This window comes from Ambystoma mexicanum, chromosome 1q (assembly GCF_040938575.1).
Source record: "Ambystoma mexicanum isolate Mex_15411 chromosome 1q, UKY_AmexF1_1, whole genome shotgun sequence".
Taxonomy (NCBI): Eukaryota; Metazoa; Chordata; class Amphibia; order Caudata; family Ambystomatidae; genus Ambystoma; species Ambystoma mexicanum.
Window position 1 is genome coordinate 553471625 of NC_090922.1, and position 27502 is coordinate 553499126.

The 27502-nt window shown below is 44.0% G+C and overlaps 1 protein-coding gene across 1 annotated transcript in view; it reads left to right on the plus strand.

Annotated features, from left to right (window-relative positions):
* The window catches only part of LOC138521676 (carcinoembryonic antigen-related cell adhesion molecule 4-like), a 312017-nt gene that overhangs the window by 192929 nt on the left and 91586 nt on the right, over nucleotides 1–27502 (plus strand). Inside the window, exons 3-4 of the mRNA XM_069634692.1 lie at nucleotides 22836–23195; nucleotides 24788–24841. Of these exons, the coding sequence (XP_069490793.1) occupies nucleotides 22836–23195; nucleotides 24788–24841 (414 nt within the window). The remainder of the gene's footprint in view (nucleotides 1–22835; nucleotides 23196–24787; nucleotides 24842–27502) is intronic.

The following is a 27502-nucleotide window of genomic DNA, read 5'->3' on the forward strand; positions in this document are numbered from 1 at the left end:
CTTCATTCTTCTTAGCAGCTCCACAGATCTATTATCCTTAGATGAGCATCTGCTTTCGGAAAACTATCAAGATTCAGCTCACTTTTAGGAATCACCCATGCTGGAACATGAACATTCACTATTGAGCAAAGTCCTCTCCAATCTGCAGGCAATATTCTAAAAGCTCTGGCTCCACACGCCCAATAGTGATCCATGATAACTGCTGTCCCAATGTTCATTCCTGTTGCATCAAAGATACAATCACAGTTCTGATTCTCTCCAACTTTTGTTCTGCCATTTTTTCTGAAGCACAGCTTTGCGCTCTCCAATGGCACTATCTGCAAGGGTCCTCATCTGTCTTCGACCCAGGTCAGCAACTTGGCAAGACCCAGCTAAAATGGCTTGCACAGCACTTGTACATTCCAAACAGTTGATTCAGGATAATCACATACCATCCAGGCTCTGCAGATAACCATTCCTTCTTCCCAGCCATCTGGTAACAACACTGATCCCCAAATCTGCATCTGTCCTCTGTATTTCCAATGTTGAATGTCTTTTCTACTATTTTCCTGGCATTTCAAGTTTCTTTCTCACTTCTCTTCTGATTCCAGCTCTTTTTTCTCCAACCTTGTCATATCGGATCACATGATTCTTTGTCTGTTCTTTGTCTCCTGTCTTTGTGTCTTGAACATAATCATCTTCATCTGGGTCTGTTCATTTAGCTGCCCATTTGAGATAGGCATCTCGGCCCATGAACTGGCCTCTGGTTCGGCAAAATTCTACGTGCGACAGACAATGTGCTGTCCAAACATTTATTTATATGGCTATGAAGATCTTAGACTTCCCCATACTGTATGGCAGGAGTGCACACACAAAGCATCCTTCCTTTGAAGTCCTTCTTCCTACTTTCTTCATATGCTGATACCAAATGTTATTTCCCAAGTGTGCTGTGCTGTCCAGGTAATCATTCCACTTGAAGTTATCCTCTTTGGTACTTCTCTTCAATCTCATTCTTCTCTTGTGACCTTCCATAATTATTTCATGAAGAACTTCAGCATAGCTCTTTCTTATTGGACCAATCCTAGGTACATTTATCAGTTGTCTGGGCACGTTCATTTGTGCCACTTGAGTAGGAGAAAGTTCAGAAAGCTTAATTCTCTCAACATACCTTTTAGGCATGAAAATGTCTTGAAAAATATCCATGTGTGACCTCCTTTTAGGGTCTATCCTGGGGGCCATTTGTCAAAAGATCAGGTGTGGTTGCATGCATTGCTTGTGTAGGCTCACTTTCTAACACCTCTTTTCTTTGTCTCTCCTGCAAAGGCTGTTTCTGGAGTGCAAAAATAATGTCTAAGTACTTTTTTGCATGTGAATGACTATCAGTACCATTTATCTCATACTCAGACAATGTGTCATCTTTCTTTGGAACAGGAATAACTACATAGGGTCTTGGCTGCCTAGTAGTTGTCATGTTCATTCCTTCCTTTTGCTCAGGAAGATTCACTGGATTCTTAGCTCCATGTAGATTGATATAGTAGGACATTCGTACTGTGAGTGAAAGCAATTCAATTATGAACATAATGCAAAAGTAGATCATATGCAAGTAGGATATCCGGCAGCATCTACTTTGTGAACAATGTGGACGTCTTTCTCGGTCAGGCATGACGACATTACTACTAACTGTACCCATCTTTATTGTCTAAGGAAAGAAAAAACTCAAACTTTAATACTGCAACATTATGTACTGCTTCTGAAAACTGTTGACTTGACTCAGCGCTTTGTCCTGGCTGATCAAGGACAAGCCTCTCATTGCTCTTTTTCCATCAGTCTTTTAATCAGACACAATGTAGATGTCTCTTAAGCATGAAGAAAATGATTTCACCAATGTACTTTAAACGCTTTTCTCCAGAAAGTCTCCTTTCAGAATGTTCTCATTTGCTTCACTGTTTAGATAAGTTCAATGACATGTATCAGCTACTAGTCAGTGCCTAATATCTGCTTCAGACCAGACAACATGATGAATTTCTTTCAGCTTAGAACAAGAGTCTTTCTTTGACCAGCAGCCTCTCGATCTGTGCCTCGAAGGAAAGTTTTAATCTGACCTCTGATTTTGCTCGGAATACAGACTCACTTGGATTATAATGCCTTCCAAGATTATATTCAGGTCTGCAATGTTTCTCAATTCCCTTAGAAATGTACGCACATCTGTGTGTCTTCCAACAAGATGCGGGTACTTCCCAATCAAACAAAAGAACACCACACTAACTAGTCTGTGTGCTTCATAAGTTGTTAGGGGCTTTTGTGCTCTCCCCACTGTACTCAGGCAACTGCAAAATCTGTTGCACGATAACTATAAGCAACCTTCTTATAACTGGGCCATTTTTAGGATCTTGCAGGAAATCGGGAATACAATTACTTCTCTCCACAAGCAGAGAAAATACGTGCAGCACAAACTCGAAATAAGCAAGAATGATCCGTAAAACGTGGTCATTGGGTAACACCATAGGCAAATCCAAACAGGAACACAGTATGGAATGAATCAGGATACTGTATTCTTTTCCAATTGTCAAAACCACAATCAGAATCTGGCATATCACTCTTCTTATCAAGGCTTAAGCATGCCTCAGTCCAAAGTCTAACAAGCTTCTCTGTGGCTCAATAACAAAGATTTTTTCCTCAGCTCTGCAATGACAGCACAGAGTATTCAAATCAGCTTTCTTTAACTCTTTATGAATGGTTAAAAGAGTAAACTGATCAAAGCCACAGTCCAATGAACTCTCTGACTTTTCACTTGTCAGCTTCTGCGTCCTTCTTTCTCATCATAGACCTTGTCTGCACGTGCTGTGGTGTTTCCGCAATGCCTGTACTTGCTTACGATGGGTGTGAGGGCAGAGGGGTTTCTCCAGCATGAATTTTGACGTCGCCTACGTTTGCCTTGAACTCTGACTGCAGAAGGCGTGGCGTCATATGAATGGGCCGTTGAAGCGGGGTTCTTACCACATCTTCCTTGTATGTTTGCGGATTAGGACTGCATCTCCGGGGTAAAGATGAGGAACACATAGTTTGGGAGATTCACTTGCTGCAGCATCTACTTCGGTGTTCTGGACTGCCCCACACCCTTTTCGACGTAACTGATCTGAAATGACAGAGATACTTGAAGTCATACAATTCAAATAATCACGTAATTTCATTCCTAGTAAATCTGCGGTTGGCTGAGCATCACTTCTAACTCTGGATGGAGGTGTGAGGGGCATTCTCAATCACCTTCCCGTCACAATTTCATGGGGGGTGAGATGGTGGTCAGTACCTGGCTGGTTCCTCAATGCATATAATGCCAGTGGTAGGCAATGCAACAACCCTTTCTTCAAGGTAAGCTTCAACTTGGCTATTCTTTCTTTAAGCAAACCGTTTAGTCGTTTGCATATTCCATTCCCTTGTGGATGATAAGCTGAAGAAAATGTGTGCTTTATACCAAGAAACAAGATTATCTTCTCAAATATCTGGTTCACAAAATGAGGACCAATATCCGACCTCATGACTTCACATACTCCCCGTCTAGGAAACACTTCCCTTACTAAAAATGTTGCTGCACAGGTGGAGTCTGGGTGTGTACATGGACCTGCTTCAACCCACCTTTAAAAGGGACACACCACCACAATCATGTATCTATATCCATTACATACTTGTATCATATCGACATATTCTAAATGTAAATGCTGAAAAGGGCCATTGGGACTCGGAATAACTCCCCCAACTGTGCGCAGTGTATGCCCAGCCGTGAATTTCTGACAGACTATACAATTTGGCATTAAGAATGCAACATGCTCTAACAGATTTGGTACAAACCAAACCTCAGCAATAGTTGCAGCGAGATTCTCCCTAGTTACATGTGCGGGGTAGTATAGCTTTTCCAGTACCACATTTAATAAGGCTACAGGCATCACTGGTTTACCAGTGCTGTCTTGTAGCCACAATGTTTCAGAGGGGTTTAAAGAACACCCTCTTCGCATCCACAAATTCTTTTCCTCTTGAGGTGCTTCCCCCTAGACCTCCACTAGCTACATTTTTGAGAAGCTATTATATCTCTCAGATATAGTCATCAGGATAACCATTTTTTCATACAAATCAGGCGTCTCAACATTCATCATCACTTTATCTGTAATTGCTACGCGCTTGGCCTCAGTGTCTGCTGTTTGATTTCCACAAGAGATAATGTCTGTCTTATTAGTATGTGCTGCACATTTAACGACTGCAATGCCTACTGGGAGTTGTAGTGCTTTAATGAGCCTGTCCAATAAGGCTGCGTGTTGCACTGGGGTCCCGTCCTCTCGGAGGTAGCATCTCCTTTTCCTACGTGTCAGCCCTGCGTGCACCGTCCACATCACTTAAGCGGAGTCACTGTACACTGTTACATCCTGGTCTGTGTGATCCTCGAGCGCGAGTATCAATGCCTATAATTCTGCAGCCTGTGCTGAATAATGAGATGGCAATTGTGTACTTATAAGCACCCGGAATTCCCCATCAGCCGTGTGCTTCACCACAGCGGAACCTGTATACCTCTGTCCGTCGTTTTGATCGATCCTCGAAGAACCGTCAATGAAAACAATCTCCCCTCCTGCTAAAGATTTTTCCTTTATTCTAGTGATTTCATCATAGAACTCTTCATAGTTTGCGCAATCGTGTACGGGCTCTCCTTTGTCATTGGCTCAGCTAAAAACATGGCAGGATTCACTACTTTGCATCAAACTATCTTAATCACCGGATTCGATATAACTACCTCATAGGCAGAAGCCCTTTGAGATGTCAATGTGCCTTTTGGTTTCTCTAAAATAGCAAATAATGCATGCTCAACAAATAATGTCATAGAACATCCCATCACTATGCTTGCAGATTTCTCTATGATGAACACGGTGGCTGCTAAAGATTGTTTGCACGAAAAATGACCTCTCATCTCTGGGTCTAAAATTCCACTGTAATATGCGAGGGGCTTGTACCCCAACGTAGTCCTCTGCCTGAGTACTGCTGTCATAACTGTGCCATCTGTGTGCAAGAACAAAAAGAATTCCTCAGCATAATTAGGAATCCCTAAAACTGGAGCTGTGCAAATTACATTTTTCAATTCATCAACCCCTTTTTCCATTTCCTCAGTCCACACGATTCTTTCCTGCGCTGCCTGTGCTTTCTTTAAAGCCTGTAATAAAGGCCTCATATATGAGCTGTAGTCAAGGACCCATGCTCTGACGTAGTTACATAATCCCAGAAATCTCTGTATGTGTTTTATTGTCTGTGGCTTGGCTGTTTCAAAATGGCCTCAGCTCTTTTAGGAGTAGCCTTCTTTCCTTCATGTGAAATCAATGGGCCTATGTACAGCACTTTTTGTTGACAATACTGTAACTTCTCCTTGTCAACTTTATATCCTTTGTAAGCGAGTGTAATCATCAGCTAAACAGAATCGTGTCTGCACTCTTCCTGTGGTGCTGCAGACTAAAATATCATTTACGTACTGCAACACAACGCTGTCTAAATCAATATTGCTTAAATCCATCTGGAGGACTCTATTGAAAATCGATGGAGACTCACAATAACCTTGTGGTAAACGAGTGCTTTTCAGACGAGTTTGTCTGAACGTGAATGACGTCATATCCTGTCATATCCTGTGAGTCTTTGTGCAAAGGGATTAAGAAAAATGCATTTTTCAATTCAATCACCGTGAAATATTGTGCCTCAAAAGGTATATTACATAAGATCGTAGACGGGTTAGGAACGAGAGGGAACTCGGCTTCTACAATCTGGTTTATCTGCCTAAGATCTTGAATTAAACACCATGACCACCATTTCCTGATAGGGTACACTGCAGTATTGCATGGTGACTCTGATGTCACTAAGATGCCCTTATGCATCATGGCAGAAATCGTTTTAAAAATACCTTCATCTGCCTCTCGAGACATAGGATACTGTCGTGCTCGAAGTAAAATTGCTCCTTGTTTCAATTTAATCTTTACTTCTCCAAACCCCTTCAGCAGGCCTATGTCATAGGGGCCTGTGGTCCACGATGAAACTGGCACTTTCGCCATATCTTCATCAAAATATTCAGGACACTTTTGTGCTATCATCATTTTCTGAGGAACTTCTCTTTTAATTGCTCTCACCCAATAAGTGATGCTCATTTCAAATATTACATTGTCATCAGATGAATGATCTCCAAACAGATCATCATCAGTGACGTCGGTCAGTCTGTAACCTTCCCCAATGGCGATCACTGCGCAACATTGTCTGCCTTCGTCATCATTTCCTTCAAGCAAAGCCATTTCTATTTGCACTATGGCTGCTTGTAGCCCTAAGGGAAAAACGTGTCCCTCCTCTTCAAGCATAGGTATTCTTGATCTGAACAACAATTCATCAGGTATTTTCATCGTTCTGCCTTCTAGGCCTGGTAGCCATGTCCACAGAATGCGCACCCCATAATGAAAAACCTCAGGTTATAAAGGCATTGCTCTCATGGCTACCTGTCCTGCAAATGCCATGATAAATTCACGCACGTTTAAATAATGCATTCCTGGCGTTGAACACACTATGCCTTTATCAGTAAATGAAATAGTCATGTTCAACTTTGTCATTAAATCCCGACCCAATATATTGACAGGTGTCTGCCTTGAGTATAGCAATGGCACCAACATGTCACACTCTCCTATAGAGACTGTTAATTCTTATGTGAAAGGAACTCTGCTTGTAGCTCCAGTGAAACCCTCAGTATTCAGGGCATTGCTAGACATTGAAAAGTTCCCCTCTCGTATACATGAGCGTGTTGCACCTGTGTCTACTAAAAATGAAAAACGTTGCCTCCTATACTGATGTCAACCCTTGGTTCCTCATGAGGATTCGGCGTCACGGATAGTATCAAACACATCAGGGCTCCCAGTGAGCTGTCCCATTGCGGGTACAGTCTCATCCCATTACTCGTGAATGGATTCCCGCCATCGACTGGACACCCCTTATCCTAGTAGTCATTGACTGTCCTGTACTCATGTTCTAAAGCTGCACAGGTGACTGCTGCGACTGCCCTTGTGGCGGATTAACCGCTGCTTGCTGTGTTTGAAAGCCTTGCTGCGCTCTTGGCGCATTTGTCTGTTGCATCGTGTGATTCTGAGCAAATCCATCTCCACTTTGCTGCGAATACACAGGCAGGTTTGACATCCCCCCTATTGAAAACTGGCCGTTTTGCACAAACCCTTGGCTTATGCACATGCAAGCAAAATGCCCTGTAATGCCACTCGTCCAACATATAGGCGGAGGTGTCCGACCCTGCCCATCTTGATTATTCTGATTATCATTGTGCAGATTCTACAAACCCGCCTTGGTTATTTTGAAAGCCTCCCTGATTATTCTGCCAATTCCCTTGGTTACCTTGCCATCCTCTTCCACAAAATCCTCTTCCCCGTTGAGCAAACCCATTATTACCCTGATAGAACTGCCTTTGATTATTCACTTGCGGTATGATCGCTGTCTGCTGTGAATTTGAACCGTCTATGCTAGTCAGCATTGCCCCTTCAATGGCATACTTGGACAATTTTTTCTGTACTAATTTTGCATCTTCGCCTTTCCTTACATCGGGCCTCATTAGGACCCTGGCGATATGGGGTTAACGGTGCCGTAGAGCTGCCGGCGCCGTTAAGCTCATACCACCTTATTACGAGGCCCGCTCGCGGGACCCGCTCTGGACACCTGGTTTCACCAGACATCCTTAGCGGGTCCCGCGAGCGGCCCAGCATGCTAACAACGGGCCCGTCATTAACGGGCCCGTTGTTAGCATGCTCCCCATTCCCATTGAGCCCTATGGGGGCTCGAATGGGAATGGGGATGTACCGTTTCCGGGTTCCCTGAATGGGGAAATACTGGGCCCTCCAAGGGCAGAATGGCCCAGTATTTCCCCATTCAGGGAACCTGGACCCGAGTTTGGAGGCAGCCATGCCCTTATTAAGGGCATGGCTGCCTCCAAACTCATAATGAGGCCCATCGTCTTTTTTGGATTCTTTTCCTGCAGGAGTTTGAAATAATGCGAAATGGTCAGTGAATCTCTGACCACGAAAATCTCGCTCGATCCTCTTACTCAATGCATCTTATAAAAAACTGTGTTCTTATACCCAAAATTAGTCATCAGTGATGTTAACCTGCGTACTACCAGCTTCATCCTACGTGGCAAAGTACAAAAACCTATGCGCAGTGGTGATAGGCTCTCAGTGAATATCTAAGTATACATTCTATACTAGCATGAGTCAGTGAATGAAAGTGATAGGGTACTTAACATCAGGTGGGGCAACTAAACCCTCCCCTCAAAATGGTCGCTATGAACGTCACTAAATGTACAACGTCCCATTGACTACAAAAACTAAAGGACCCTTAATTACGTGGTCCTCTATAATTGGTTTGCTTCTAACCTCTGTCAGTACTTTTCCACCTACATCTTGCAGCAGGCAGGCTGAACATCAAGGTGCTGGTGAGCTCGTCTTAGTACCAGCTTCCCCCCAATTAGCATATCAATCCACCATCACCTCGATGGTCTAGTGTCAATTAGAACTTTGAAATTCGGCTTTGAGAGTGTTCTTAGCTCTGAGAAATTCAGGGAGTGAAGGTACAGTCTGCACTTGTGCGTAGCCATTACCACCTCGTTCATCCAACTTCATCCTTCCACGTAACTAGAGACCATGGAATCGAGCTTTTGGTGCATTTAAAATACTAATTCTTAATAGACCTCTGACATATTTTGTTTTTGTCCATGCCTTCAGAATAGGAGTTCTGTTCTTTCACACGATTTGTATCCAATGTCAGTTTGCTCTAGTTTGATAAGACCTTGGCGTCTTGGCTCATCCAACCTTGCCTCCTGAGATTCATTTTGTTCATTCAAGCTGCTTTTTAACTGTGACACACTGAAATGAGGCCTTCTCGTTACTGTTCAGCACTGCTACAATGCATAGTGGAAACATCCATCCTTTACTTCATAATTTGAATATATGTATATATTGGCGCTTACCGCAATCTATTCACTATAATGCATAAGGCTAGCTTCATGATTACTTTGCTGCTTGCATTTCTGTACACGTGCAAACTAACTTGATATCTTCATGACTACTGTGGCATAAGCTTCTTTACCTTGATCCCAAGATGGCACTTATCCTCGATACTTTCTTGATGCCTCATAGAATATCTGCATTCTTTGATCTGTGTATCTCTTCTATATACGTGAATTGAACTCTGTGTGACATCACCATTCATCTTTGCCGCTTATCTGCTCTGTTTCTTCAGGGATCTCATTCAGACGACTATCAAACATCTTCGTGTGCAGGTATGGCTTTCCCAATGGCAATCTTGCTTCTAGGATTCTCTTAGGTATTGGTAATCTTACTTATACTGCACAGAGTCCATACTCTGCCCTTTGTCGATTCAACTGCTCTGTGTATGTCTCATATTTTGGTATAAAGTCTATAGGCAACATAGGCGATATAGGTGAAGTGGTTGAGGTGGGGGTACTTGGCTCCTCCTCTACACATTCATTCTTAAAACTGGATTATCAGCTTCAATAGAACCCAAACACCTGTCAGAAGGGAAATCTATAATGAATGTACAACATTGAGAACCTTTGTCACTCAGGAAATTAAAAACTCAAGGTGAGTATTATCCCACTTATAAAGTTATCATCGTAATCTATGGCAGCAGCAGTCTACTAAAAAATAAAAGAAAAAACCCTATTAGGGCCCCAAAAATGGAAATAAAAGTCTGCCAGTTACTTGCATCCCTGGTGTGTGTCCTGAAGTCATGCATGCTGATCTCTGCCATTACTCTTTACCAGACAGCGGGCGGATTTTGGTGAGGGGGTTCTTGGCAGACTCGAGGAGTGCCCAGTTCTGCCTGCTGGGGAGATGAAGAAAATAACATTTCAAATTGACCCAAATTGACGAGCTTAAGGACAAAGGGAAAACTGCCTTACTACTCCTCCTTGACTTGTCCGCCGCCTTTGACTTGGTGGACCATAAAATATTATGCAAACACCTTGCCGGGTGGCACTCAAAAGCTGTACTTCTTGCTTTATTCCTCAGTTATTGCTCTTGGGCATTTTCTTTTTCTTTTTTTTATACAAGTGCCTTAAGTGGCACTGTGCTGGTTTGAGGCACTATTCCTTGTCCTCTGAGAAGAGTCCTTACAGTAACTGTAGGCTAAGGGTCAGATAACAAGAGGTACAGTCTTCTTGGTCAGCCACTGGGTCACAATGACCTTCATTTAGTATATGAGGCAAGTTCTTTGCCCAGATACTCCAGTCAAGGAGGGCCCCAAAAAGAATGCTTTTGGGGTGTTGTGCCCTGGTTACCAATATACACCCACCCTTCTTAAACTAAAAGTGGTAGGAGTATCCCTTTTTACTATTGGCTATTAGGTGGCGCTTAAAGCGCTACATTTAAGCCAAACCTATTGTCATTAACATTAGAGCTTTAATATAAGAGCTTCACATATGGGCTTTGAATGAGGATCTCTAATGATTTTCAATGCAGATGACATATGAGGATGGATCTGTGTTGTTTGGCTATTAGTACCACCCATGTAATGCCCAGCTCTAAGTGAAATCTATATGATTTTCCTCCCATTCAACCAATGTCCACTCCAAACCACACCCCTTTTTTCAGTCTTTGCCTGCATTTGTATTGTGTGCTGAATTTGTCAGCCATTTGTACTTCCAAAATTGCAGCTGCCATGTGTTAATGTTAATAAAAAGTTATTTGACTTGATTGATGAGTTCAAAAATATTTACTGCAGATTTTAAATTATGTTACATATTTTAATGTATTCATATAAATTACTGTTAAAGATACGTTTTTGCTAAAATGTCCACGTACTTATTGTGGGTGTTTGTCTAGTGTGTTGAGATGTAAGCAATACCTGATTGGATGTAAGCAGTACCTGATTGGATGTGGAGTATGTTAGAGTGATGTCAGTATGTAACGCCTTAAAGAGGTTATCTCAGGCATTTGAAAACTAAACGTATATCACAATGAATTATCCTTATCATTATAGAAAACGGTCTGTTAAACAAATATGAAATTATTTTCTGCATATTTTCTCTTGTTCCGTTTTCATTTAAAAGTATGCCGCTGAATAAGAAAAACATGGTGGAGTATTTTTAAATGTAAACACGTTTTGTTCCACAAACATAATTGCCCAAATTTGGTTTAAAATTAGATTCATCGGTGGGATTTGCTTGTTGCTTAATTAACTTCAGTTCCTTTAGAAATATCTGCCTTGTTCGTATGTGGACTGCCACTACCGGTCCTGCATCTCACGTTTTGACTGACTGATAGTTTGTGTTTGTTTCCTCATAGCTTTGCCTCTATGTCCATGCAAAGGTGAATCATAGCCAGGATGGCATCTGCTGGAATCGATTAGTCTGTGAGTGCTTTGAGATGTGACAGCCATTAGGGGGAAGGAGTGTCCCTCTCAGTGGGAGGGGTGACTTGTCCTGACAATGAGGCTTTTATGGCCATTGGTTCAGCACTACTGTGAGGCCATACAGGCCCTTGTGCATTGTCCCCCATGTACCTCCTTACCTCGCATATTCACCTGGAGCTTGTGCTCCCTCCACATTATGGTCCGTCTGCTTCATTCTCTCTCTGGCACTTGTGCCATTAGATTACTATTTCCTGACAGGCCACCGTTTGGCAAAGGCAACCTTTCAGGAAATATTGAGTGCAAAAATCGGGCTGTTCCATCAATCACACACAACAAACTCCTGATCCATCTTGCTGCAGAAAAAGAGTAAGTAGTCTTTACTATCGCACATTGAGTCAAATGCCTCATTTATTGGCTTTTCAATTCTCCAGAATCTGGATTTAAAAACTGATGGAACCCCTATATGAGCATTTCTGACATGCATTTCTTCAAGGGGGAAAATTGATATTGATATAAATACAACAGAGGTTTAGGTTTTTAGCAGTAGGATTTTTGCTACCTTTAATTCATTCTAGTGCCACCCTCCAGGCCCGGCTCCAGGAATTTTTATCTGGACGGGCCAGGTTTGTGATCAGGGGGGGGGCAAACTTTTCTCAGATTCGTGATCCGGCAAAAAATGTCTCCCTGGATCTGAAAAATCCATTTGCCCTTAACTTCTTTAGTCTGCTAGACCGCTTTATAAGGTGCAGAAGCCTGGTTTCAAACCCAGGTTGTTACCCACAATACTACTCGAATGTCTGATAAAGATGCTTGTTGGGACTGCACTCCCTGGCAGATTTAAGCCTAATGGATTCTTGGGCAAGGCTGACAGATGGTCCCGGGTAGGTGGTGCATGGGTGTGGAGCTTATGGTGGGAGTAGCTAATCGCTGTCATGAGTGCAACAAATGTTACATGTTTTTTATTTGCCTTTTTCTACTATTGGAGCTGTATGTTTAGTGGTATGACTCGAGCTGGAAACAGCCTGTTCACCTCACTGGGTTCTGCTGACATGAGTTGATTTACACAGGTTCACTCAATTTGTTCAAATAGGGAACCTGCTCTCGCCTTCCACCTGCTCATCCATTCCAAGACCACAGGCTCCCCAGTACCCCTTCCACAGTCTTCTGCTCTCGTCTTCCATTTGCTCCTTTCTTTCATTCCATAAGCTCCCTCACTACTTTGACCTTCCATTGGCTACTCATTTCATCTTCCATATGCTCCGCCATCTCCATATGGAAAAACGTTTGCCAAAAATGAAAAACGAAAGCTGTATACTCCACTTAACAAGAGTCTGAGAGATTAATCCCAATTATTCATGCCCTGAAAAATATGCTTTGTACCTTTTTTCAACATACTGCTATAATTGGCAATATCACCCCGTGTCACCTTCCATCAGCTCCCGCTGACTATCATACCCATTTACAATCACTCCCACCTGGCTGGGCTGAATTGAGGTTGATGCCACCTCCTCCTCTGCAGGGGCTGAGCAATGAGGACACCAGTCCTTATTCCATCTAACATAGTGTGCGTTCAATAATGCCTCCTTGAATACTGTGGCTACTCCCAGGAGGCCACGTAGGAGGTGCTTATGGACCAGCCATTTTGTTATGAAAAACAGCCCCCTCCTCCTCGATAAATATTTAAGCAAGGAATAGAATATTTAGTTTCTTACAAATTTCATTTTGAAGCACAACATTTTATTTTTGTTGCAATTTTTCATCTAATTTTAATTGAGTTGATGGTGTGAGGGAGTGCAAGCATGTAGGTGAGAGTGGGATCAGGAGGTAGACAGTTGAGGTTGAAGGGTTTCTGGCCTCCTGGCATCACTCCCGGTTGGATGTGGCAGGGAGGAGGGACCGCTGCTCCCCTGCTATCCCCTGTACATCATTATCTGGTACATACTGTTTCCATACTGTTTATAATATGCAATTGCCCATGATGACTTCTTATCTGTCATATTTACTTTGCTATTTTGAATGTTACAATTTTGATCGATAAATGTGGCCTTATATTTTCCAAAGAAAGATGTGTGTAAATCTCATTGGCTGGCCCTGACCCCGGCACTGCCCGTCTTTTGAACCATACTGCAAACTGGATCATTTCTAGGGGGCTCCTAATTTTTGCAGGAAACACACAGTTAGATTACATGACTTTCCCAGGATTACACATTTTGGTTAAGTGGTGAAGTCAGAATGTCAGCATAGCCAGAAATGTAGGTACTTCAACTCACACCTTCCCAGCTAAAGTTGGTACAAATATGTATTGAAATTTGGTTTTAAATACCTGAAATATTACAATTCTGGGTCTTTGCACACACGTCACCTTTTGTACAAATTTTGAAATGGTACTTATACCCTGCTTATCATAGCCGTTGCTCTGTATATAAAATAAACTTTAAGTGATAGGGATGATTAATAGAAAAAAAAATGTATTGTCATGAATTGCATACTTTTATAACAATGATTGTAAGCCATGAAAATAAAAATGTGTTTATTTTGTAAGTTTCTGTATTCAATTGTTCTCTTTATTTTTCTTTTCCATTTATTTAGTTTCATGTTCTTACTTTGCTCACTTTTTTTGTAAAGGTTTGTAATAAGCCATAAACAATAACAAATAACAATACTCACTTTTATACAGATTACGTTAAACATGCACAAGTCACATGATAAACCAACCCGACAATGTCTTCATCAATGTAGAATCGGGGTGATGAAAAAGAGTATTGGGGAAATTTTGTTTTGGATCCTAAATTGCATAGAGGGTACTGCTACTGTTTGCACCTTCTTTTCAAAAGGACCTCTACAGGTAATTTGAATTGTTTCCACAAAGTACTGGAAAAGTAAATAGCAAAACATATGCAAAATCTCCTTTTCACCTCACTTTTGCACTATGTGTCTGGAAAAGTATAAATCTCTCTCATAATTAACGATTTGGAATCTGCTTGCTTTTACCAATAAAGTTACAATCATATGTGGTCATTTTCCAAGTCCTGTGAAGTAGAAAAAGTGACTGTAAAATGATTTTTGATTGTAGCTTTATTTCCCATGTTCTGATTGGAAGCCTACAAGCTCTAGAATGCTAATTAATGAGAAATTACAAAAGATCCCATACAGACACAAAGTGAAATGAAATGCATAACAAAGTCATTGTTTCACACACTTGTTCTGTACCCCCATCATTTCTAATCCCGCAACAGCCACACTTAAATAGCTTATTAAAATAATATATAATTAAAAGAAAAAAAGTACTGTTTCCTATCACTAATCACTTTCTATTTTAAATAATCTGGATCTGAACATGTTCAAAAGATAAGGCGTCACTGGGAGGACTTGTGAATCCCTGACTGAATTTGAGGGGAGAAAGGCAAAGCAAGGGTGCCCCACTGACATTTGTCAATTGTTCGACCGTTAAATCCACCTCTGATTGCAATCTGCAGGAAATATTTCAATACGCTTTTTTTACGTTTAACAGATGTGCAGCATTTATACATTGCCAGAAACCTATTAAGAAATGCAATTTTCAAGGTTTTATGATCCATCTTCTGAGAGACAAATTTTTATTTAGGGAAGTGGGAACAATCCTCCAGTCCAGCGCTGCCACCCCGCCCCCCGCTCTGTCACTGGTGCGATCCCACAGTAAATAACTTCAGTTTCTGGCACTGCCTAAACACCTAGCAGTTATATCATACTTTTCGTTTCAATTAAGATCCACAATACACATGATTTATTCAGTCCTCCAGTCCAGCGCTGCCACCCCGCCCCCCGCTCTGTCACTGGTGCGATCCCACAGTAAATAACTTCAGTTTCTGGCACTGCCTAAACACCTAGCAGTTATATCATACTTTTCGTTTCAATTAAGATCCACAATACACATGATTTATTCAGTTTGCATCCAGACATTGTTAATTGTTACTCCAATAGTTTGATTTTATTAAGGCAGTACTCATCTGCCCATTTCATTAAAAGTTCTGGCCCGGCAGCCTAGGCTTCCACACCTACAAATATGCATACTATTTAGGTAAGAACCCCACGGGTATGTATGCATGAGAAGATGATCTGAAGTTGGTCCATACTTGCCATCCTAGCCTTGATATGTTCAGGTAAGTTCTTGTTGGACCAACTCAATGAGGTGCAGTTTGAGTCTCTAGGCGTTGCAATCAAGGCTCCCACAAGGCACCACTCAACACAAGATTGGCCTCTACGCGGACGATGTTTTGCTAACCACCACTAACATCAAAACCTCCCTGAGGGCGGCCCTGACGGAGTTCCAGAGCCTCGATGAGGTAGCGGGATTCGCCATCAACTTCTCAAAATCAATAGCCCTCAGAGTGGGCCTGAGCCCAAACGAGAGGGACGCCCTGGAGAAGCAAACCCCGTTCCAATGGAGCACTCAAGCAATCCCATACCTGGGGGTCCAGATCCCTGCGCAGCCAACGAAAGTTTACCAAGCCAACTTTCCCCCACTCTTTGAGGAATTGGAAAAAGACCTCATTCGCTGGCGATCGTAGGAAATCTCCCTGCTGGGCCGCATAATGACATGCAAGATGAACCTTCTTCCCCGCTTTCTATACGCCTGCGCCTCCCTTCCCATCTCAATCCCTCTTCCCCCTATACAGAAGCTCCAGCGGAAAATGATCGACTTTATATGGAAAGGCAGGAAAGCGAGGATTCCCCGGAAAACAATGGTGACCAGCGCAAGACTGGGAGGGCTGGGAGTCCTGGACCTTCGCAGATACCATATAGCAGCACAGCTGGCCCACCTCCAGGCATGGGCACTGGCCTCAGGTCGCCCAAAGTGGGTGGAGATCCCCAATTTTTCACAACCCAGGCTTCTCCCCAGGAGCTCATCCAGTGAACTTCAGGAACTGGGTCGCAGGAGGCCTTGAAACGCTGGGACAACTCTTTGCAGGGGACTCCCACCTCACCTTCGAACAATGCAAAACCACCTTCCGGCTAGCAGAGACGGACAGATTTGCTTACGCCCAACTAGGTGCTCCAAACCCCAGACTCGAATGGCTGCAACCCGACCCCTTATCCCTCTAGAGCTCACAGCGACAGACCTGCCTGCCTGGGGGAAGATCTCGGCCCTCTGCAAATTACTACAAGAAGATCCCCTCCACACTAAACCCTCCTGCATGTCCCAATGTGAGGCTGACCTGGGCCATGCTATAGAGGACCATACTTGGGTGGACATCTGGACTAGGACGCGCATGGCATCCCGCTGCATTACCAACTGGGAATGCGCCCATAAACTGCTCTTGCAATGGTATTACCCCCCTTTGCACCTGCATCATTTCCAACAAGCCCTGGACCCTCACTGCTGGCGTCTTTGCGGCCACTCAGGATCCTACTTCCACATGTGGTGGACCTGCCCTAAGGTAAGGGAGTTTTGGACGCAATTCCTCGCTACTATGAAAGACATTACCCAAGTGATTATCCCGCTGACCCCCGAGTAGGTCCTCCTGGGGATCCCGCACCCAGATGCTTACCCGAGAACAGGGAGGGGAGCCACGCTGATAACTCAACTCTTGTTGGCTGTCGAGTCACATGCGCAGGGGTGGCTAGGGCCGTGAATGAACGTGCCACTGCCACCTGAGAGACACTGCCGACAGACAGTCCGAGTGCTGTGCTGGTACCGGGCCCATGCCGTGTGCTGTGCCCGTGTTCATGGTGTGTTCTGACATATTCAAGAAAGACAGCCAACCAACGAGGTGAGGTGGGCCGCACTGCTTCCATCAGCAGACAGCAGCAGGTGACCCAAGTGAGGCTGTGGCTGAGGCTGAGAGCAGCTGAGGGAAGTAGCCAGACCTGAAAGGTAAGGGGATTATTTGTATGTGCGTGCCCCTCTCCCATTCTGCTGAGTGCTCCTGACCCTCACTCTCACCCTATGCGGTAAACCTTTTCCAATGTGCTGTAATATTTTCTAGCCATCACGCTACAATGTTTTCCTGTGTTGCTATCCTGCATGCAAGTGCTTGTGTAATATGTTCTCCATAAGCTCTAACATTCCCCTTACTGTGCTTTAATGTTCCCTGCTTGAGCTATACTCTAAAACAGCACCCTGTTTACCTAATATCCGCTCCTTGTGCGGTGATCCCCCGGCTCTGAACTGAATGGGGAGGGTTAGCGGGGTGTAGTGGGAATACTGGCAACCCGTAGACCTATTAAAATGCACTTCAGCTCTGCTATGCAAGACTAAACTTCTAATTCAGTACTGCCACTCACACCCACCTCTATAAATGTACCTTACCATGACCTAAAGAAGCCCCTAACTATGTCATTATAGAGGCTGACACACTTCTCCGCTAATGCACCTCTTCCCAATCCTGACCTCCCACACCCCCGCAATTCCAGTACGTTAGAGCCATACACCGCTCTGCCAGTGTGCTTCAGAACTGGCCTCAATTGACGCCTGCTGTTCCATTACAGCAGCTAACGCAAAGCTCGCCTGACTGTCACTACTACTCCACCATTACCAGCAGTAACCCCTTTGCTTCTGTTACAGCTATTCACAAAACTGTGCTAATGGACTTCAATCCTAGCCAGCAGCAACCCCTGTTGTTCCAATACAGTAGCTCACACACAGATCTGCCAATGGACCCTCCATCGTGGCCTGCAACACCGCCCGTTATTCCATTACAGTCAGTGGCTCCTTCACACGGATCTCTACCAGTGTAACTCAACCCTGACTAGAAGCAACCCCCATTCTTCCATCACACTCGCTCTGCCAATGGACCTCAATCTTAGCCAGCCGCTGTCTGAACTTCCATGTTTGTGGTAGGTGGTGAGGTCTGCATGCCCCCAATGTTGACCCTGATAACCAGGTCTAAGGTCATGCTGTTTCTGGACAGGGAGGAGTTGTGTGTGACGGGGGTGTTCCAGCACCCCCCTCTGCCAACCCCTCATTTTATCCATTTGTATTTTGGATGCCTTAACATGGCATCTTTGCTTCTTGTCCCGTCTGTCTCTGCGAGAGCAATAACACATTCCAGCAATTCCATACTTTCTTTGGCTGCGGAGGGGGGCTGCAGGGCATGCAGATGACGGCTTGGGCCCGCAGGTGGCACTTAGCAAGGAGCTTACCCACTTGTGCTGTAACATTCTCAGTGGGGCTAGTGTGCTCTTCCAGTGCTGTACTCTTCCAGCCACGTGCTGTAATATTTTCACTGTCTACTACACCATCCACTTCCCGCTGTATCATTGGCCTCTTCTGCTGGATCAGTCTCAGCCTGTGGTGTGCACCTCTCTTCCTGCACTTTAACACCCCACCCTGTGTGCTGTAATATATCAGTGTGGTCCCCAAAACAACTGCATTAAATCTCTCCTTGTTCAGCAATTGTCAGCTAGTACATTCTGCCCTGCCCACCCCCTTGCTCCACACACTCTCTGGCTTCCCTCCACCACACACTCTCTGGCTTCCCTCCACCTCCCCAATCCTCCGGACTGATTCCTGGGTGCCTGTCTGCCTATGCAGTTGTCTTTTCTCTGCACTGAGCACCCCACCCCAGAGCTTGTGCATGATGTGTAATCCTCCAGCCCGCCACTGCTCGATGGTTCTCTTGGCGTGTAAAACCCCAGCTCCATGCTGTAATATTTCTTCCACATAAGAAAAATCCCCTTCCATATAATGTAATCCCTTAGCTCTGCATAAAGCCAGCCCTATGCTGCAGGAGGACCTACCCTTGACATGTATTTGGGCAAAAATCGTCCAGCCCTATGCTATAATATGTCACCCTCTGCTTTAACAATCACATTTGCCAACACACCCCCATGTCGTGGGATTCCTCTGCTGTAATATTCACTAAACGCTCTCTTATCCTCATCTCTGTGCTGTTTTTTTATTAGTTTGGGTTTCTAGATGGCGCTTGCACCAGCTATAAACCAAAACTATTGCATTAAAGTATAGATGGGGAGAAATCGGCTATGAGGAGGGACACCCAGCTTGTAGGTGTTGTTTGGTTATTTGCCCACCCATTGACTGCCAATGATAATCCTTATGGCTATTCCCACTCAGTTCCTGTCCCTCCCCGTCAAAAACACCTCTTCCTGAGAACTCTTTGACTTTGCTTTAATCAAGCCTTATCATCAAACTTTGCACTCAAAGTGCTTGCCAGTGTTTTGTCGAAGCAGCCTTCTGAGAGTTGATGACTTAATTGGAGTTGTAAACCCACTACTTGTGTAATAAAAATGTCTTCACCAGTTCTGCTTTTAGCCACTCGATTTATAAGCACTATGTATGCCCTTCACTTAAGTCCTGTTAAAAATAAATATTGGTAAAGCCAACAGTTTTAGCTTGTGTGTAAGTATTAGGCATTTGCCAGGCACTACTAATAGGTGCCCAGCTACTCACACCATTTTGCACCTGCTACATTAATGGCCAGTTAATACCAGTGCTGGTAAAGTACTCTTGCCATGCCTACACAAATTGTTGGCATTGCCAATGCTTGTTTTCAATATGATGGAATCCACCAGCCCTATTTTAGAATTCTGCCCCCTGGTGCACTCATATTTTCCTGTGCACTAATATTGCTCCCTCGTGCGGCGAAATTTGTTCAAATTTTCCAGGGTCTCTTTTGGTTCGTAGTCCGGCCCTGCTTTCTAGGGGGGTGCAGGGACTGGCCTTCGGAGGGCCTGGCCCCCCTGCAACCCCTGCTAGAGCTGGGCCTGCCATCCTCTATTTCTTATTTTACTGTGGGGTTTACGTGGCCCATGACATAATAACTTTGGGAAAAGCAGGACACCTCTCGGCACCTTCTGAACTTTAATGGCTGACAAGCACTTTTAGATTGTGTTGTAATATTGTTTTTGTTATCAGACTTGTCAGGCTTTGAAGTCAACATCTTCACAGGACACAGTTTACAGTCAAAAAGTACATCTTCTGTTTAGTCAGTTTCAATTAAAGTGTCTGCCAATTGGGCGTCCAGAATATCTCTGTGCATTAGTAAATAGTGTGTAAAGGAGAATGATCAGTGAATTTAAGTTTCTATTACACACCTTCTTCCAGCAGATTCCTTATCTTGGAAATATATTCCCAGATGCAGACTGGATATGGAACTTTTTCACAGCACCTAGTAGGCACACTGCATGTCCGTTCTGGATCTGCTCTGTTTCCTTTGTCCCCACGGCTCTAGATGGGACATCTAGAGTACACATTTGGAGTCTTACACACCCAATTACCTCAGTTCCATGTTTATGCATGATCTAATGCTGCACTCGCAATGCCACTTAATTTCTGCTGCACCATATCTAAGGCAAAGGCCTGATGTTTTAAGCCCTGAGAGGACTACTGAAATCATACATTGGTGTGGGATGTGTAACAGAGCGATCGGTTGGTCAGGCTGGATCACGTCACTGAATGTGATTACAGCCAGAGCATGCGTTCTGAGGCACTCAGAGGCAGTTGTGCCAAAGTACTCACAGCACTCTACAAGGCCAGCAAGACCCCTGCGGATGCACTCACTTCATCTGCTGTAATACACCCAAAGACCAGAGAGGTCTCTTAGCCATTCTTAAGCAAGCAATGGCAATGTCAACTGTTTGGGCTTTTGTGTAGGCATGGGAAAGGCACTTCCCAGTCACCGCCGTAGTGCTATTAACTTGACATTGATGGCAGCAGCTGCAAAATGGTGTGAGTACTTGGGCATCTAATAGCAGTGCGTGGCAAATGCCTAATACTCATATAAAAATCTAAAACTGTTGGCTTTGCCAGTGCTTGTTTCTGGTGGCAGGGGTACTCTTACTGGATTCCCAATGTGCTATTTTCGCGTACATGACGCTTCCCCTATTTGTTTTCCATGCATTTTCTTTTTGATCATTACTAAGCTTCCCGCTCTGCCAGAAAGTGACAGCTGCAGGTAATCTTGTCTTTTAACCCTGTGCCAAAGCGTTGGTGGACTGCAGATTTTTTTGGGGGACAGTGACAGGCAGGGGTCAAATGTTAAGGACAGGAAGTTCGGGATCCTGGAGGATTCCCCCTGCTGGGAACTGTAACATTGTGTACCAACTAAGGGCTCTTAAGAGAAAGCCCTGCATCATTCACAAAATGGACTGCTTGTGTACACAATAAATTCATTACAAACAGAGCACGAGAAGGAACATATAATGGGGGGTGGGGGTAGAGGGGACGTCATGTACATTGCCAGTAAAAACTGTTTTTTCATTTCCCTCATGAATTTATACAAATAATAAAATATATTTCGAACCATTTGTAGTGTCTGTGCATTATTACGAGGAATCAACTCTAGGAATGATAGAGGGGCATATCTGGCTGGTGTGTTTATGTTATATGGTCTATAGAAAACCTCGAGGCACATCCCCAACATTTGGTCACCTTTTGATTTGATGAGCTTGCCATCATGTAACTATCAAATATAGCTGCACCCAAAGGGCCTCATTATAAATTGGGCGGTGCAGTAAAATGTGGTGGTAACACTGTACGCCACTGTATTACTGCACCGCCTAACTACAAGTTTGGGGGTAAGGTGGAGGAAAAACCTCCAGCAAGAACCTGGAGGGATTTCCATCAGCGTACCGCCCCGAATCGCCCAATTTGGCAGTATCACCACCAGCGATAATAATGCTGAAATCCCCCATGGAGTCCTTTGGACTCTAATTAATGGGGACTTAAACTGCCTAACGCCACTTTTAAACCAGCAGTAATACTGCCGGACGAAATGATGGTAACAGTAATACAGTTTGGTAGTATCACGTGTGATTTACCGCAGAAATACCACCAAACCTATATAGAGGCTCTTTAAGTCTCTGTTTTGGAGGGCTCATCAGATGTCTTTTAGTGGGAGCAGGAGTAGAGGTAGTCGGTCAACAGATCTTTACCATATACTGTTGTCATCGGGTTGTTCCACTTGGCTTGCGCTTGATGGGCCCTCTATTTTTCAAGTCGTCAATTTGGATCAAGGGAAACTAACCACTTGCCTAGTGAGGCACAAGAGACCTGTCGGGCACAGCGAGTTACCAGCACCCTTGTTACCGGACCGGCAGGGTCATAATGAGGCCCACTGTATGGTTTAATTATACAAATTATAGTGCACCTTTGCTGTGTACCATATCACTGCACAAGACTATGGCAACTTTCAAAGACACGAGAATCGCACTGGAATATCCACATTAGTTGACAAACAGGAGTTCACGTTTCCACTTACTTGAAAAGTCTGGAAATAAATAAGCTCCAAAATCCTACACATTGTTCATTGTTTAAGTAAGGGGGAAGCACCCACGGTCACACATCCACCCATAGCTTTGGGGAGTTCTTTTCATGACTGTGATCCTTTCAAAATATGAATGCCATTTTGATTCTAAACGTCACTGAATTTGTCAATGTCAGTCAAAGTGTTCATATGTCACTCTCTTCTTTCTCTCCAATCTAGCTCTTCTAGGTTTTGGTACCCAAGAGTGTACAGCCCAAATATCCGTCAAGCTGGTCCCGGACCCACCCGTTGTGGGAGGTGAGATTACCCTGACTGTTGGGTACGGCGGCGCTATAAACATGGTGAATTGGTACAGAGCAACAGGAAATGAAATCTTTCAGTACAATGCAATCCTGACATACAGCCCAGCCAACATGAGTCTCCAAACCACTGGATCTAAGTACACCGGCCGTGAGACGGGACTCCCAGATGGATCATTGAAGATCATCAACCTCAAGGCCACTGATATGGGGTTCTACACCGTGCAGATAACAACACCGACTGGTCCGATGCAAAACACAGTGCACTTATCGTTCATGGGTAAGTTGGTGTTTTACCTCTCAGTCACCGAATTCGGACAATTCCGAAATGACCAAGATAAATTACTGCAAATCTTACTTCTCGGATCAGCTTAGTGAATAGACATCTCCATTCTGCTCTTCCCCAATGAAGAACATCTTGATACTGGTAAATCCTTGAGATAGCCTGAGTGGATAGACATCTCTGTTCTGATGGACACTAAGAGTGTTCTAGAAAGAAGCATAACCTGGTCTTCCTGGGATCAGCCCAGTGGAATCAGCCTTTATGTTTACAGTGTATCATGATGTGGAGGGTCTGTGAGGTTGCTGGAGTTTGACAGTGCTGTTTGAGCAGCTGTGATGAAGTTACCAATTGATGGCCCGACCATAATGCTTTCCTGAAGTGTATAGCCTGTTAATAGGGTTCCTCTAGTCTTCTGGATCTCAGTGTCTGTGAAATGAATGCTTTTCTGCCCTGCCTTATCTTTCAGGTACTTTTCATGCATCAGCTACTGTGGGGCCAGTTCAGGGACATAGAGGTAGAGGGAAAAAGATGACTTGCATTTAGCTTTTCCTCTTATGCAATGTCACAGCAGGCCAAAACAGTGTTTTAAAGGGTGGCCCAATGAAAACCAGTGGTCATGGTTAATTCAAAACCTTGATTCAACACTCCTAAGTTTTGTATCCGCACAGAGGGCCAGATGCTCTTTTGGTTGGAGTGGAAACAAGCCGAGGATCTCAGGGCGAGAGTGAGCATCTGCTGCCCTTAAATGTACAAAAACAACTAGATTTCAAAGCAAAAGTACTCCCACCCATAGGGTACCAAGTTCTGAACAGTTTGATAAACTGAGGCTAACCAGCAGCTACTGGTAGAGGATGCGGCCGGGCCTCTCTGGGCAGACGCAGTAGCTTCCTGTAAAGTGGCTACAGCTTGCTCAGTGGGAGGAGCTGATGTGAGAGATCTGCATCGCAGGTTACTTGCTTTTTATAATGATGGTGTGGCTCAGCTCGTCAGTGATTTATTTGCTAGAGAAATGAGGGGTCTGCAACCTGTGGCTCCCCTGCTGCTTTGGACTACTACTCTCATGATCCCTCATCATTGACAATGCTGGCTGGGGCTAATGGGAGTTGTTGTCCAAAACATCTGTAGAGCCAAAGGTTTCAGAACGAATGCAGCATACTCTCAATATTGTCTATAAAGGGCGGAGTGGAGGGAGCAAGAATTGCATTTTGCGTGCCCTTAAGACGTGCATAGATGTATTTATGAACTCAGAACAGAACACTAGTCACTGTCTGACTAGGGGTCCAAAATAGAGTATCTATATATACATGCTTCAAATGTTTGGCATTTCAATGGAATGTTCCAGAAAGGCAAAGATGTTTATTTGTGTAGGTTTTGAAGTCGAATGTTACTCATCACAACTGCCATAAACTGAGAGTTATGCTGTGACATCTGTACATTTCAATAGGTGAATGTTCCAGAAGGTTCTGCAAGATTTTCCACAAATGTCATTAATCACAGGCTCTTCTCACGTCCACTTATATCGCCTGTTTCCTTGAAGTAGCATTCCCTCAGTGATGCCTGTTCCTCTTATTTACACATTTTTCCTACAGGCAGACCAGGAGCTCCTTTGACCACGTCAGCCATGCTGGGCGCCACGGAATCAGGTACCTTCCCTTATCATGTTGGAGCACGCTGCAGATCCTGCCGCTGTGAGCTAAGAAGCCTCTCGGTGGGGATGTTAGTTGGTAGTGGAGGAGCTTTTCTTTCATTAGTAGCCTGTTAAGGTGTCATTGGGCCTCATTATGAGTGTGCCGATCCAGTAACAACAGTGCCGTTAGGCTTACCGGCACCGTTGTTACCGGACCGGCACATGTACTAGTCTGCGGACGGGTGCCATCCTGCCTGCTAGTTCAGACCTGGCGGCCGGGACGGTACCCACCCAAAGACTTTTTTGGAAGCACCGGCACTGTTATTAACGGTGCCAATGCTTCCGTCATCCTCATTCCAGGGACTCAAGTGTGAATGGAGATTAACAATTTACCAGTGCCTGTCTTCCAGGAACACCGCGGTTGTAATTGCCCGGTGTTTCCGGCAAGTAAGGCGCTGCTAAAAATCGCAAGCCTGGCGGCAGCCTGCCGGTCTTGCTGGCACGGCTACCGCAGGACTTGTAATGAGGCCCATTATTTTGATGTGTAAGAGGACGCTGTGCCAATCATGTACATGCTGGTGTGAGCAAGGCAGAGCAGGGATAAAAAATGAATCCGATAACCAAGGAAATGTTTGAAAATTCCAATTTTCCACATTCTGGACAGGCTTAGTAGTACACAAGGTACTTTTTTGTGGAAACGGTGCAGTTTGAAGAACATTTGCCCATGCCATCTGCCCAAGCTACCAGCAGGACATTTTACGGCGTTATGAAACTTTCCCACATTGGTGCAAAAAAAGGTTTTAGAGTGGAGTCTTTGGTCAGCCCTTCTGCCACTGGTCCTGATTACGAGTTAGGTAATAATTTGGACATAATCCACCAAAATCATTTACTATTACCACCAGCGGATCCTACAGATTTACCACTGCCGGCGGGTTGAGCGCTCGAGGTCGCAGGTTCGAATCCCAGCAAGGCCAACTCAGCCTTTCATCCTTCTGAGGTCTATTAATGAGTACCAATTTTGATTGGGTGATATTGTATGTAAATGTGCGCTCTGTAAAGAGCTTTGGATAAAGGCGCTATATAAATAACACATCATTATCATTATTATCATTAACAAGTGAGGATAATCCGGTGTTATTCCCCATTTTTGGAGCCCGTAGTACTCCATTGGGATTTCAGCAGATTTTCAGCGAGTGCCAACTGTGTTGCAGTAAATCCACCACTTTTTGGCCTTGTGGGGGATTTACCTCCAGCCTCTTGCTGGGGAATATCCAGGCCAACAAAAGTGTCAGAAATTCAGCTAACTGCAAGAAAAGTGGTGGTAGCGTATTTAGTGCCACTTTTTTACCTCACCACCGAATTTGCAATGAGACCCATTGCCCTTTACCCTACCTGCGTAGAGTGTGATGTGGACCAGTGAAAACCTGCTTGTGAGTATATTTTCAATCAGAAACACGGAAAAACAGACTTAATGGAGTTCTCATGTACATTAAAATAGTCATTAGCTATTTTTGTATAGTTATAACAGAGAAACCAGATAAAACGGTCCATAATTTACTAAAACACCATTAACTTTTCCCGAAATAAGCATTCAGATTTGTCCTTCTACACTTCCTCTCCCGGAATCTTTTTCCACTTTGGGGTTATTCTCCCAATCAGCACATGAGCTAACCACAATTAAACATCAAAAACACAGAAACTCCTGTTGGCGCCCACCATACAGATTCTGATAAAGAAAACAAAGTTTGATTGGCCAAGGAAATCCCTAGAAATAATATGTTCATAAATTGACCTTCTTTTGTGTGGAAAGAAGCACATTAGGACAGTGGCATTTGACAGGGTCTTTTAGGATCGGAAGTCTGCTTCACAGTTTTACCTATGGGCTTTCGGGGAGCGAAGGGGGGGCATGAGGTGTTCCCTCCCCAAGGAATTTAGGTTAATGGTAAATGGTGCATTTCAAAAATACATTGAATAAAGAAGACTCAGCAAGCTGTGTCCTTTACATAGTGCCAGATGCGGTTAATCAGCATGTGCTCTCAGCTATCATTTGCTCCCCGTCATGCCGTGAGCCAGTCCTGCTATTTCAGGTTCTGTGCTGGGACATGTCCGCCCAGACATATGATGGGAAAATGAAACACGGCCGAGACTTCAAAATGAAAAAGCAAGACTTACTCAAGGGACCGGATTTGCAAAGTGTTTTACAATGGTGTTTTCCCAATTGAGAAATGTTTCTTAAATCAAGCACAGGATGTTATGTACGACATGGGAACACCACTGAAAATCTAATTATTTTCTTTAATCGGTCGCTTCTTTCAAACATTTTAATTGAGTTTTGTAATGATCCAAACTCCAAACTTTCCATATCATCACTCTTAGAAAATTAATTACATAAATATAACTAAAATCTCACTCCCAATATTCTCTTCCTGCCACTCCACCTCTCCTATTTCACTCTCTACCCTCTTCCACTTCGTTCACCTGCACCGCGCCTCCCTCAATCACCATGCATGCCATTATACCCATGCCATCCTGAAGAGGATTATCCATTCTTGGCTAATTTTGGCTGCGTAAGAAGCCAAAGACCAAGTGGAATGCAAGGTCACACAGCCACTCTCTTAGAAGACACAATCAGGGTACGAAAGTTATGTAAACTCTACAAGGCATGATGGACTCCAAA